This window comes from Nicotiana tabacum, chromosome 9, assembly GCF_000715075.1.
Source record: "Nicotiana tabacum cultivar K326 chromosome 9, ASM71507v2, whole genome shotgun sequence".
Lineage (NCBI taxonomy): Eukaryota > Viridiplantae > Streptophyta > Magnoliopsida > Solanales > Solanaceae > Nicotiana > Nicotiana tabacum.
This window is the reverse complement of record NC_134088.1, coordinates 84,758,193-84,771,973: the sequence shown is the minus strand read 5'-3', so window position 1 is coordinate 84,771,973 and position 13,781 is coordinate 84,758,193. Positions and strand designations below refer to the sequence as shown.

The 13,781-nt window shown below is 41.1% G+C and overlaps 1 protein-coding gene across 6 annotated transcripts; it reads right to left on the bottom strand.

The window, feature by feature from the left end:
* Positions 1–857: 857 nt before the first annotated feature.
* LOC107760559 (uncharacterized) lies at positions 858–3,937 on the bottom strand. Of its 6 annotated transcripts, none has more exons than XM_016578627.2 (3): positions 3,774–3,937; positions 3,313–3,451; positions 858–2,043 (listed from the first exon to the last, which is right to left on the bottom strand). In XM_016578627.2, exon 3 carries the CDS (start codon positions 1,881–1,883, stop codon positions 1,080–1,082), a length of 804 nt encoding a protein of 267 aa, XP_016434113.1. In that variant the 5' UTR covers positions 1,884–2,043; positions 3,313–3,451; positions 3,774–3,937; the 3' UTR covers positions 858–1,079. The 6 variants fall into 6 exon arrangements, with proteins under 6 accessions (XP_016434113.1, XP_016434115.1, XP_016434111.1 ...); XM_016578629.2 differs by having other exon boundaries at positions 858–2,033; XM_016578625.2 differs by having other exon boundaries at positions 3,318–3,451.
* Between the last annotated feature and the right edge of the window lie 9,844 nt (positions 3,938–13,781).

Sequence of the window (13,781 nt, the reverse complement as noted above, 5' to 3'; positions counted from 1 at the left end):
GGTTACATTCTAAAATGGTATTATACCAAGGTCTCGAGTTCAGTGCCACTCTAACATCTCCCGTGCTTAACCCAAAAAGGGTTGGAAACAGTCAAGATACCAAGTCGAAAGACACCCTGTAGTCGAACACAAAATATGTGAAAATGGAAGCTAAACTTGAGTTATCAATCTACTGGCAATAGATCTCTGAGGAACGATGTTTACTTTCCTAGGAGATGATTACAACAGCTACTTTCCACTCCAACCAGAGCATTAGCAGTGTTCTTTTGGTTGAGGAGAAGCTCAAACCACATCATGAAATGGAATATTGCTGAATAAAAGAGTATGAAAGACAAACCATGTTTTCCTATTCAGGCAAATTCTCCAGGTATAAGAGCTTTCATAAAGAGAAACCACTTATCAAAGGCGAAAAGCGCAAAAACGCTCTAAGGCATATTGGGGCTTTAAGCGCAAATAAAGCATGGACTTGAATGAAGAAAGGAGCAAATGGAGAAACACCACAAATATGTATGTATAGTCCAAGACTAATATCTATAAGCATGAATACCAAATATATGGACAAAGAAATTGAAGAAATTTTATGATAAAGTGAAATATCAATTGTTTAGTGTCGCCTCTTAAGGATTACACTCATTCGCAAGGAAAATTATGCCTTAGCGCCTTGATGACAATACTGAAGCGCCCGCTAAGCGATATGAAGCACTCAACATGTTTTGAGCCTCGCTTCAGGGCTTAAGCGCGGTTTAAGCGCCGCCATTGATAACACTGAGAGAAAATAATCTACAGTTATACCACCAAGCTGACTTCTCTAAGCTAGTTCAGCAACAGCAACCACTAAGCTAAGGAGAAATTGTGGATCTGTGAACTGATATTATTAGTCCACAATGAGACTAGAAAAACTCAAGTGTTAAATCCCACAATAAACAAGAAATTTACACCATCCTTGATATGAGAACTAAGATCACACCGGTGAGGCATGTTTACGAATGCAACCAGAGGTATTGCGCATTACAGCTTCACAATCCAAGTCAAGGAAGCTATAGACAGAGAATTTCTCAAACAAATTGAATGAGAACATTTCAAGCCGTGATCTCCCTGACCAGCCACTCTAAAGCAGGATATGCGAAGTACAATACTAGGAAAGATGGAAGTCCAAAGAGAATTGTGATCACTAAGTAGAGTGCTAGAACAGCTGCACAGGAGGGTATTGCAAACATAACAAGTAGAAGAAGCACAATAACTAATGGGAACTTGGATGTAAGGCGAATAAAGAAATCAAGGGACTTGTGAAGAGAAAAGTGGGCCCTCTGCAATGTAGGGGTACCACCAGTATGGTTATAACCACCAGCATTAGACCCTGGAGATCCTGGACGATGAACCCTCCTGTAGGTCATGACAGAGGTGTTGTTCCCCATAACTGCAGTGCCTCGGACGGACCACTCTTGTTGATGATCCCTACATTTGGCAGATGGAGACTTCACCCTGTCACCATTTCGGCTTTCCACCATCCAGAGGAGGAAAAAGTTCTTGCTAGGAAATTTGAGATTCCCGTTGAATGCCAATCGAAATGTCAACAAATTGCACCATGGGCAGGAAATGAATAATGGAATCTGAACCTGTTGAGTGGAAACCTTCATAGAAGCAGGCTTAAGTCCCAGCAAACAGTTCTTGCAAAGCGTGTGACCACACCACAAGACATGGGGGATATTCTCTACAATGTTAAAAGACTCCCAGCATATTGGGCATTCAAGCCCTTCCTCAGTGCTGGAATTAGAACAGGCATCGTCGTCGTCATCTGAGAATTCATGGCAAGCTTGACTGGACTCACCAGATTCCTTCTTCTGTCCAAAGCTTGTGATGGCATTTGAAATAGATCTCCACATATCAGGGAGCAACTTAAATCGCTATTGCTAACAATTACTCGAGTTTGCAACTTGGCTTGTACTTGTATATGGTACTAAAAGATGAGCCCAACCTTCAAAGTAGCATGCCTCTTGGTTCAATCTTAAACACTTCTTGCTTCTGTTTTGAACCTGAATAACACTGAAGATAACTAGTCATTAATCTACCATGTCTAAATGATAGAAAACTTAAAATTCACAAGCAATAACAGATTAAAATAAGAGCTGGATTATGTTTACGCCTCCTCATTAATCAAGGCCTCTCAAATAAATGGCAAATACGAACTGTTGCAGTTTATTGTCCCACTTGTCCCGCTGCCTTGTATTAACCACCAGCAAAATACAGGAAAGATTCATTCTCTAAAGAACTAGCAAAATAGATCAACATTTATTTAGTACTTCAATGTTAGAAGTTTTGACATTTGTTACATTCTTCTTCTTAATAACTAAGAAATCCCCGAGGATTAGCTGGTGCACGGTTCCAAACTCGATGGATAAAGGCCCTACCCCTCTATCCTTCTCCACTTAAATACTAGGCTTTGGTCCATGGCAAGGTTCAAACTCGTGATGTGTGCCAAACTTTTTGACAATTTTCACATTCTAATTCACTTTGTATAGTTAAAAGGAGATTCTTGGATATCAACATCAAAATGTGCTCCTCATACGTTTAGTTAAAACCCCAACACAAAATAGGCTAACAAAACTGATAATAGGCAAAAGGCATAATCATGACAACATAGTTAGTGCTGAACTAGTACTTCTTTAGGTGTGCCAGCCGTCTAAATGAACAATTAATCAATGAACTGAACATTAATCCTAAATTAGTTGGGCTGGCTATATGAATTCATTGTATCCTTTCTGCACTATTCAGGTCAGCATTAAGAGGATTTATAATAGTTAGACACCTTTTACGCTAATCTTCAAATTCCGACAATCCACCTCCTTTATTTGGACTTCAAACACCTACGATTTGCAAAATTCACATAGGCTTCATTTTCAAAGTAAACAGTTATCCATTTATAAACTTTTCCTCCATCAGTGACACTTTGTAATTCAATGGATACATCTTAGTTATACATTCATCGGTCAAGACTAAAAGATGTATATAAAAAAGATATTATTTTGCATCAATTGACTATCTGAACGACATTTCAAGATCAAAGCTTGCTTTTACTCTTTCTTTCAAATTCACTCATTCAAATCAATCAATCCCTACCCAGTTGGGTTCAGTTATATGAATCCACTCTATCCATTCCACACTACTCAAATCCAAATTCACAGATCATATCCGTATATAAGCTTAAATATATCAGGACAACTGCAGTAGATTGACATTGTCTCCTAACAACAACAACAACAACCCAGTATAATCCCGCTAGTGGGGTCTGGGGAGGGTAGTGTGTATGCAGACCTTACCCCTACCCTGGCGTAGAGAGCCTGTTTCCGACCTCGGCTCCCTCCCTCCAACAACTTACCACCTTGCTCTTGGGCTGACTCGAACTCGCAAACTCTTGGTTGGACGTGGTGGAGGTTGCTCACCACGTTGTCTCCTAACATTAGCGATATAAAAACAAATAAATAAACAGAAAACCGTAATAGATTCCCAAAATAAAGAAAACAAATGAAAAACCCATAAATCTTGAGTCCCACATACTTAGGGAATCAATTGTACGGCATCAATCACAAGATTCTTACAGAATTCCTTTATGTTACATGCATGCAAAAAACAATTTCCAGATAAAAGTGATGCATATAAGGTTAATTCAGAGGACAATTTGTATTTTAATCTTAGTTCGCAGATTCACACAGAAAAAAAGAAAAAAAGAAAAAAAGTAAGACTGTTTAATATGCTAAGAGTGTCATGAAACTTACTTGTATTGGGAAATATAAAATATGATATAATTGGAGAATTCTCCATAAAGAGGAGAGAGATTAGAAGAGAAATGGATTCTCTCTCTTTTCTCTCTCTCTATATATGCTTTCGGAGAAAATTATTACTCAATTGGGGAGATCTTGTCGTCGGATGTCTTTTACCAGAAGACACGCTCATCCAACTATAATTTTGGTTTTATTTTATTTGTTTGTCCTTTTCTGGTATGGATTAGCTTTGTACAATGACTCAATAATGTGAAAGTCATTTCCATTGGTTGCTATTTATAAGTCATGCCCCTTTACGATTTTTAATTTAAAAAAATATTTTTTTCAAATCTCTTATGTGTAAAAATAAATTTTTCATGTGTAAAAATAGATGTATGATCATAAAACTAAAAATAAATTTGTAAAGAGCCAAAAAAATAATTGACCCATTTTTTAGAGAGTTATATGCACCATTTAATTGTTATAAAATAAAAATGTATAAGGAAGTGAGAATGTATCTTGAGGGTGAAAGTTTAGTAATCTTATTGTTTACCCGTAAAATGGTACAATTGAATTTATACGTGATTTTTAGAAAAGTGAACTAATTTGATCCTGAAATAATGCAATAATTGAAGAAATGTACAATACTTAACCTTGAAATATGGATGAAACAACAGAGATGACAGTTCCGGGAATAAGATTTTCGGGCACAACAATGATGAGATCAAAAAGCAAGAAAGTAAAATTGTATTAAGCTTTGTATAGAATGTAGTATAAGTTTAGCCAGAAAATTCGTGTCCTTTACAATGATAACTAAGCTCACTATTTATAGCTATGTCTAGGGAAGGAGTTCCTAGGATCGTGTCCTCCTTTAATGTCAATTATGAGTGTCATTGATGAAGACGTAACGATGAACATAAATGCCAAATTCTCTGTAATGGACCGTCGCTCTTAATGCTGCAGAATATTTCCTATTAAATACTATCGGGCGTAGAGCATTTAACACACCTTTATGAACGTTATCCTTTCCGGTGACAAGCGGAATGGCTGCGTTCGGTCTTCGGCCATCCCCGTCTTGGGTTCCGCGTGTCCTCCCTTTAGACGACCATGTGTCATATCATATTTCACCCTATATAGATAGTCCCCCTGCTTTCCGGTGATATAAATTTGTGTTACCGGGAAGTTGGTAGAAATACCTTTTTGGCGGAAATTACTATAACTCTCTCTGAAAGTTCCTGACAGTTGATTAGACGCATGTCTCTCTGCATTTAATGCCCCGAACACGCGTCATCCCATGATTCAGCACAACCTTTGTTGATTATTGAGGTAATCATGGCCATGAATTTAGCCGCCAAAATTTTACTTATACGCAACCTTTTTTTCCTTTGCGTTTCATAATTTCTCGAATTTCTGATTTGCATCTTTGTTTCCTATCCTTTCTCTAATTCTCTTCAAACACAAAACCTTTTCCTTCTTCTTTTTCAATGGCTTCTTCCTCTAAGCGTGCTGGTTCTACAAAGAAAAGAACAAAACCGAGGACTCTGTTCCTCCAATGGTGGGTTCCATCATCCCAAGAAAACTTAGTACCACAAAGAATTTTGAACAAAAATTCCCTACTACTAACCCTCGAACATGGGCTGTTAGTAGGTACCCTTCTTCGATCCGTCCTTCCAGTATTCCTGTTGTGAAGGAGGACTGCCGCTACCATGAGTTGGATATCATTGCTCCTGATCTGTCAGAGCGAGTGACCCTTCCCAAGGAAAGTTTTACATACTTTTTCACGTATCCCTTTACTTTGGGTGCGTTTTATTTGAGCGGAGAGTTTGATTCCGTGATTGCGGAGTTTTTCCTTTGCTACCAGGTGTGTTTGTCATGAGTAAGTCTTTCAATGTGGAGGACGATCACCTGCCTTTGACATTTATGCGAGGAAACTGGAGAGGAGCTAACCTTAGCCCATATGATGAATCTCTATTCTACCAAAATCTTCTGCGAGGGACTGATAAACCTCTGCAAGCGTGGCCACCATGCTTTTCTGTCTAGCATGGATGATGACAACGACCGTGGGTGGATGGAACGGTACATTGCAGTCGCCACCAACAACATCATTCCGACAACGGCTTCATCCTTTCCGGTTTCTTGGAACCGCACTCGTAAGCTCTTTGTTTAGTATTTCTTTTTTCTTTTATGACCGTATCAACTTTTCACCCTTCGCATATTTTAGCAACTTGATGGATCCCACTGGTGGAGGAAGTTTTGGAGCAGTGGGTTCAAAAAATCTTGGACACCACGACGCCCAAAACTCGTTTGTGGAAAGAACTAGCCCTTAAATACGACTGGAAGGCCAAAAATCATGGTAATTTTAGTTTACCTTGCTTCCATTTTTTTTAATATATAGAGAACTTGGTTGAACCCTTCTGACTTGTTCACGAAATTAGGTCTACCTGCGGGCTCTGTTGCTGTCCCCGAAGAGGATATTTTGGCTGATCCTGCTGATCCAGCGAGGCTGCTTCAGGAAGCACTTACTCAAACAAGTATCCCCGGGCCTGTTTCGGGCGCAAACACTTCTTTATGGAGTCCCTGGCCGGAGGATAAGCAACCAAAGAGAATACGTTCCTCCACGACCGAGGAAAAGAATAAGAGGGCAAAGACTGATGCCCCCGAGTCATCTCCGGTGGCGATGACGACTGGTCCTCCTTATGGGCCAGTCATAGACAGCGTGATGATTGATGATGATGACGAAGCTAGTGATGAGGGAGCTTCTCTACATAGAGGGTGACAATCCTCATCATCTCAACATGATGCTCGACCTGTTAAGATAGTTACACCAACTGAAGACTTTATCTCGACACTTTGGGGATAATATGATTTGGTAGAAATGCCGACTCCCATTTTTGGGCCCCAATTGTTGTAACCGGTGCTGCGGGGCTAAGTACCGGGTCCTTGTCATCTTTGGTTGGCGAGTATCCAACAACCAGCACTGCACTTGATGCAGCTGCTTCTCACTCTTCAACTCCATCAGCTTCATCTCCACCTTCACCAACACCAACACCAACACCAACAACTACTACATCACTTCCATCTTTATCCACTCTTCCACCAATAATTGCTACACCAACTCCATCAGCCGCATCTGACCATGAAGAAGGTGTTCATCTTCCATAGTCCCCAGTTCATGGGAATTTGGGGCAAAGTTATGCTGCCCCTTCTAAAGATCCACAAAAGAGGAGGAATGTTACTCTTTCGGTCTTTACCGGATGTAACTTGCTATCCCGGCCGGTGGAGCTTGCTAATTATCAGAAGCCTTTGGCTTCATAAAAAGACTGGGAAAAGATTCAGGCACTCTCGGGAGAGTGCTTGTTGAACAATGCCATGCATAACACCGCAGCAGTACGTTCTTTTCTTCCTTTATTACTTCTTCTACTTTTGCATGAATGTATTCTAAGTTTTACTTCTTCTTATTTTATAGGCCAACTTTCTTGCTTTTGAGGGCCTTCAAAGGTTGATTCGTGAGAAGGAAGAACTTACTTCTGAATGGAATCAACTTTTGGTAGAACGAGACCAAAATGTTCTCTGCCTCTCGGAACTGGAAACCAAAGTTACTGACGTCGTTGTTTTGGAGGCTCAATTTTAGCAAAGCGAGCAAGAAGTGGTTACCCTTAGCCAAGAAATTGGCCCGCTGAGGGTTAGATTTGATGAAGCTAAGGCCAAATGGGCTGAAGTCCAGGCCGTCGTTCTTGCTGCAACCGAGTGCGAGGCTGCTACTATCGAAAAAGTGATTAACTTAGAAGCAGCCCTGAACTCCAAACTCGAAGATCTTGCTGATGTGGGGGCGAAACATGCCCAGCTAGAAGAGAAGTATAAGAAAACTATCGAGCATAATAGGCTCTTTAGTTCAACTGTCCGAGACCTTGACGTTAGCCTCAAATCTGCTAGGTTCGCCCTGGAAAGCCTTTCTGCCGAGGTTACCCAACTCAAAGAAGAACTTAAGCACTGAGCGACTTCCCTCGTTGTTGAAAAAACTTATGCCATGTACAACATGAGAAGAAAAACCTTGGAAGAGGCCAAAGCTGGTATTATCGACTTTGATGCCGAAATTGCTAAGGCCCGAGAGCTGAGTTAGCTGCTAAAAATGGACTCCTGGCGCAGTCTGATGCTCTTGGTTCTTCTGATTCCAGTTTAGAGTTTTCGAAAACTGAAGAGGGATCGGAAGGTGACGATGATTAAGACCAAACTGGGGAAAACGTTGAGCCATCGGTGGACCCGCCTACTTCTCCCCGGAATGCGGACACTTCTCTTCCTCCTGGTTCCGGAGGCGCTGCAATTTAGCTTTTCTTTTCTTTTTCCCATTTTGAACTTTTACCGTTTTGGCACGTTCTTGTAAATAAAGACATATTTTTTCTCAAGTATCGTTTGATTCTTACTTTCGTTTGAATTTCCATGCAAGTCTTTAATCTTTGCATTTGCTCAAGAGTTCTGCACACATTTTTCTGTTCGCGTTTTACTATGTGTAGTCTCGAATGTGTTTTCCTCGAAGCACTTTGGTTCTGAGCATTATCCCTTTTTCGTGAGGGTTTCTATAAGTAATTGCACAAGTTGACTTTTTGCGTCCTTTTCATATATGGCTTTGGGTGTATTTTTCCCCGAAGGCATTTTTTATTTAGGGCATAGATTCTTCCGGAACCAACCCTTTAACGTGAGGGTTTTTATAAGTATTTGTGCAAGTTTATTTTTTGCGTCCTTTTCATATGTGGCTTCGGGTGTATTTTTCCCCGAAGGCATTTTTTATTCCGGGCATAGATTCTTCCGGAACCAACCCTTTAACATGAGAGTTTTTATAAGAGAGGGCCCTCTTATGTTTACGGTGCTCTTGAAGAGGACGTCTCCTGTTCATTACGATACTAACATTTGAAGTACTTGTTTAACTTTCAAATGACAAAGTTTATTCATCGTTCAGACAAGAAACAAGATAAAAACAAAAGTATTTCATTTTATTCCTTCTATTTTCAAAAAATACATAAGCATTTGCTATGCTTAAAAGGAATTGCCATTACTTGTGGCTATCTTGTACAACTTGTTTCTACGGGGCTGGCTGCGCAGTCCCCGGTCCCGATGATGCATTTTGTTTCTGGATTTTCATTCCCCGATTGACGTGGCAGTTATTGTTGCCATATCCTCATATCATTACCCCTAGTGTTCGAATGCGAAGAGTGCGAATTGGAACACTGAAAGTCTTGTATCTTCGAAGATTCCACTAATGAATTGCTAGATAATCCTCAACTTGGTAACACAACTTTACTTCCCCTCAGGAATTTATGCTATAGAGCGAAGGAATATCTAACAACCCTCTAGTTGTTTGTGCCCGTGAACACTTGGGTAACCTTTGTTCGGTAGCAAACTTAACTTCCCGGTGGTAATTTTCAATCGAACCAAAGATTATCTAACCGTCCCCGAGTGTAAGCCTGCTTGTTTGCCTTGCTATCAAAGGTCTTTATTGTTGCTATCTTCGTAGTATGCTTTCTATTGCCGCCTCATTAAAAACCTTGCCAGAAAAACCCAATTGGGACAAAAACTGAATGAAGGGAAAAAAGAGTGCAGCACATACTTTCAGCTTGAATATTATTCATTAGAAATAATATCTTTTGAGGTGTGCCACGTTCCAGTTGCTAGGCAACTTGTCTCCATTCTAGTTCTCCAACTCGTATGAACCTTTTCCAGTGATAGCTGAAATCCGGTAAGGACCTTCCCACGTTGGACCTAGCTTCCCCGCATTGAGATCCTGGGTATTTTGGGTTATTTTCCTCAGAACTAAGTAACCTACTTTAAAATAATGAAAGTTGGCTCTTCGATTATAATATCGCTGTATTCTCTGCTTTTGAGCTACCATTCTACATGCGCCAAGTCCCTGCATTCTTCGAGTAATTCCAAGTTGATTAACATCGCTTCGTTGTTCGATTCTTCATCTGCCGGAAAATATCTCAAAGGGGGTTCTCCTACTTCCACTGGGATTAGGGCTTCAACACCGTACACAAGGAAAAAAGGAGTCTCTCCTGTACTTGATTTGGCCGTTGTTCGGAGGCCTATAGAACTCTGGGAAATTCTTCGGGCCATTTGCCTTTTGCTGCTTCCAACCTTTTCTTGAGGTTTTGAATAATCACTTTATTTGTCGATTCCGCCTCACCGTTTGCGCTTCGATGGTAAGGAGAAGATGTGATCCTCTTTATCTTCAAATCTTCAAGGAATTTTGTAACTTTTGCAGCGATAAACTATAGCCCATTGTCGCATGCTATCTCTTTTAGTATTCCAAACCTGCAAATTATAATTTTCCACAGGAAATCGACCACTTCGCGTTCTCCGATCTTTTGATAAGGACCTGTCTCTACCCATTTAGAAAAATAGTCAGTCAAAATTATTAGAAACCTTACCTTTCCGGGAGCCGATGGCAGCGGTCCGACGATGTCCATCCCCCATTTCATGAATGGCCATGGGGACAGAACCGAATGTAAGGGTTCTGTCGGTTGGTGTAGTAGTGGTGCATAGTGTTGGCACTTATCACATTTTCGTACGAAGTGTTTGGCGTCTTGTTCCATGCGAGGCCAGTAATATCCTGCCCGTACCAATTTCAGCACCAAAGAATCTGTGCCCGAATGATTGCCACATATCCCTTCATGGACTTCTCTTATGACATAATTAGCTTATGATGCTCCTAAGCATCGGGCCAACGGTCATTGGAAGGATTTTCTATACAATTGGCCTCTCTTGAAGCTATAATATGCAACTTTGGCGCGTAACGTCCGTGATGCTTTGGGGTCCACATGCAACTTTCCGTGATCAAGATAGTTGATTTCATTTCTCCAGTCCCAGACCAGACTAGTCGAATTTACCTCATAATAACCATCTGTATCCAGGACTGAGCTCATCAGTTGTACTACCTTCCTAGATTCTTATTCCTTTATTTTCGCCAATGATCATAAGTCTGCTAATGCATTCGCTTCTGCGTTATCCTCCCTCGAGATGTGAGTAATTGACCACTTCCGAAATTGTGCCAAACGAGCCTGGACCTTTACCACGTATTGTTGCATACGTTCTTCTTTGGTATCAAATATCCCGTAGACTTGATTTACCACCAGCTGCGAGTCACATTTAATTTCGATAACCTCAAAATCAAGTCCTTGGGCCAATTCGAGCCCTGCAATCAAAGCTTCATACTCTGCTTCATTATTAGTTAAAGAGATCGTGGATTGCCTTAGGGTTTCCCCCTAAGGCATGATTAAGACTATTCCGAGTCTAGACTCCTTTACGTTGGAAACTCCATCCGTAAATAAGGCCGAGACCCCAGATTTTAATTCCAACACCATTACTGCCTCCTTGGTTGCCAGAGGCAGTAGTCCCGGACTAAAATCGGTCACGAAGTCAGCCAAGACTTGCGACTTAATTGTAGTCCTTGGTTTATATTCTATGTTAAACTCACTCATTTTGAGGGCCCATTTGGCCAATCTACCCGAGAGCTCGGGTATATGGAGGATTTTTCGCAAAGGGAAAGTAGTCACCACAACTATCAGGTGACATTGGAAATATGGCCTCAGCTTCCGAGCGGCGACTATGAGAGCTAAGGCCAGTTTTTCCAAATGTGGGTAGCGAGTTTTCACTCCCGTTAAAATTTTACTAACGTAATAAATGGGAAATTACGTACCTTCCTCCCCCCGGATAAAAACCGCACTTACCTTAACTTCTAAAACCTCGAGGTAGACTAGAAATGTTTCACCTTCTTTTGGTTTTGAGAGTAATGGAGGGCCCGATAAGTACTTCTTCAGATCCCTCAGAGCCTACAGGCACTCCGGTGTCCATTCAAAATTATTCTTCTTTTTGAGCGGTGTGAAGAAGCGATGACATTTTTTCGATGACCGGGAAATGAACCTGCTCAAAGCTGCTAATCTTCCTGTGAGCCTTTGGACTTCCTTTACATTTGACAATTGATCCGGGATATCCTCTATGACCTTGATTTTTTCGGGTTTTTCTTCAATTCTCCTTTGTGAGACCAGAAATCCCAGAAACTTACTAGAACTGACCCCGAACGCGCACTTCTCGGGATTAAGTTTCATGTTATGCTTCCTTAGGATGTCGAATATTTCTTACAAATGCTTAAGATGGTCACATGTATTCAAAGACTTAACAAGCATATCGTATATATAAACTTCCATAGTCTTTCTTATTTGCTTTTCGAACATCATATTTACGAGCCGTAGATAAGTGGCTCCGAAGTTTTTCAACCCAAAGGGCATTACATTGTACCAATATGTACCAAAATTTGTTATAAATGAAGTTTTTTCCTGATCTTCTGGGTTCATCTTGATTTGGTTGTACCCAGAATAAGCATCGAGGGAAATCATCAACTCGTGTCCGACCGTGGCATCAATCATTTGATCGATATTTGACAGTGGGATCGAGTCTTCGGTCATGCCTTATTTAGGTATTTATAGTCTACACACATGCGAAATTTATTGTTCTTCTTTGGAACTACTACTACATTGGCTAGCCAGTCCAGATATCTTACCTCTCGGACCGAATCGATTTAAAACAAGCAGGTTACCTCTTCTTTGACGAATTTATTCATGGCCTCGGTAATAGGGCGTTTCTTATGTCTTACCGGAGGTACGTTGGGATCCAAACTTAGCTTGTGCATGACTATTTCTGTCGGAATACCTGTCATATCCTCGTGCGACCATGCAAAACAATCAACATTAAATTTAAGGAATTCAATAAAACCAGACTTGAGCTCGGGGTGCAGTCATGTCCCCCAAATGGAATTTTCTTCTAGGAATTCCTCAAATAATGCAACTTGCTCCAGTTCCTCCACCGTAGATTTTGTTGCGTCCTTCTCTTCTGAAACTTGGAAATATCTCGGCACCTAATATTGTTCTGACGACTATACTTTTGGGCGAACTCCTTCTAGCTCGAGAGTAGGTTCCGGTTCCTGTAATTGCTATGTCATGCATTCCTTCCCTTTGCTACTGGAAACTGAGATTGCATTCATCTCCCTTGTTGTCGGTTGATCACCTCTTATCTGCTTGATTCCTTCGAGCATTGAAAACCTCAGCAATTGGTGATATGTTGAGGGTACAACCTTCATCTCGTGTAACCATGGCCTTCCTAGGATGATGTTGTATCCTATGTCACCATCTACTGCTTTGAAGAGAGTTGTTTTTATTACTCCTCCAACTTTTGTGAGCAGCAAAATCTCTCCCCGGGTCGTCACGCTTGCAAGGTTGAATCCAGCGAGGAGCTTTGTTGCCGGGATAATGCTTCGGGTGAGTTTAGCTTGCTCCAATACACTCCATTGTATGATATTTTCCGAACTTCCTAGATCCACCTGAACATGTTTAATATTAAAATCTAACACATTTAAAGGAATTACCAGTGCGTCATTGTGTGGTAACAACAATCCGTCTGCGTCCTCCTCCGTGAAAGTGATATCGTCTTCCCGGAGTCTTTTACTATAAGTTATTGATACTTTCGTCTTCTTTGCTGCCGAAAAGGTGACCACGTTAATCTCATTCCCCCCGAAGATCATATTGATCATGTGGCATGGGGGTTCTTCTCTTGCTTTCAAAGGTTCCGCGTCGTCTCTGTTACGACCATCATTGTTCTTAGCTTGTCCACTCAAGAATTCTTCGAGGTGACCATTCTTTAATAGTGTAGCCACTTCTTCTTGGAGGTGCCGACAGTCCCCTGTCCGGTGATCGCTCGTCCCATGGTACTCGCACTATAAGTTTGGATCTCTCTGGCTGGAATCTGATCTCATAGATCTCGGGAATCGTGCATCTTTAATGTTTCTCATGGCTGACACCAACTCCACTATACTGACATTGAAGTTACTCTGATAACTTGGGGTAAGAAGGATCCCGAGACCCAGAAGTCTCCTTATCCTGGAGTGATCTATTATTTCGACCATGATCAGTCCCTCTGTCAGCGATGAACTTGTTTGCTGCCCAGAAGTTTCTGCCATAGCCTTCGGTCCACTCGTAG

Excerpts from the sequence above, each read along its gene's own strand:
- LOC107760559 (XM_016578627.2), bottom strand. The coding sequence starts at position 1,883 with ATGTGGAGATCTATTTCAAATGCCATCACAAGCTTTGGACAGAAGAAG.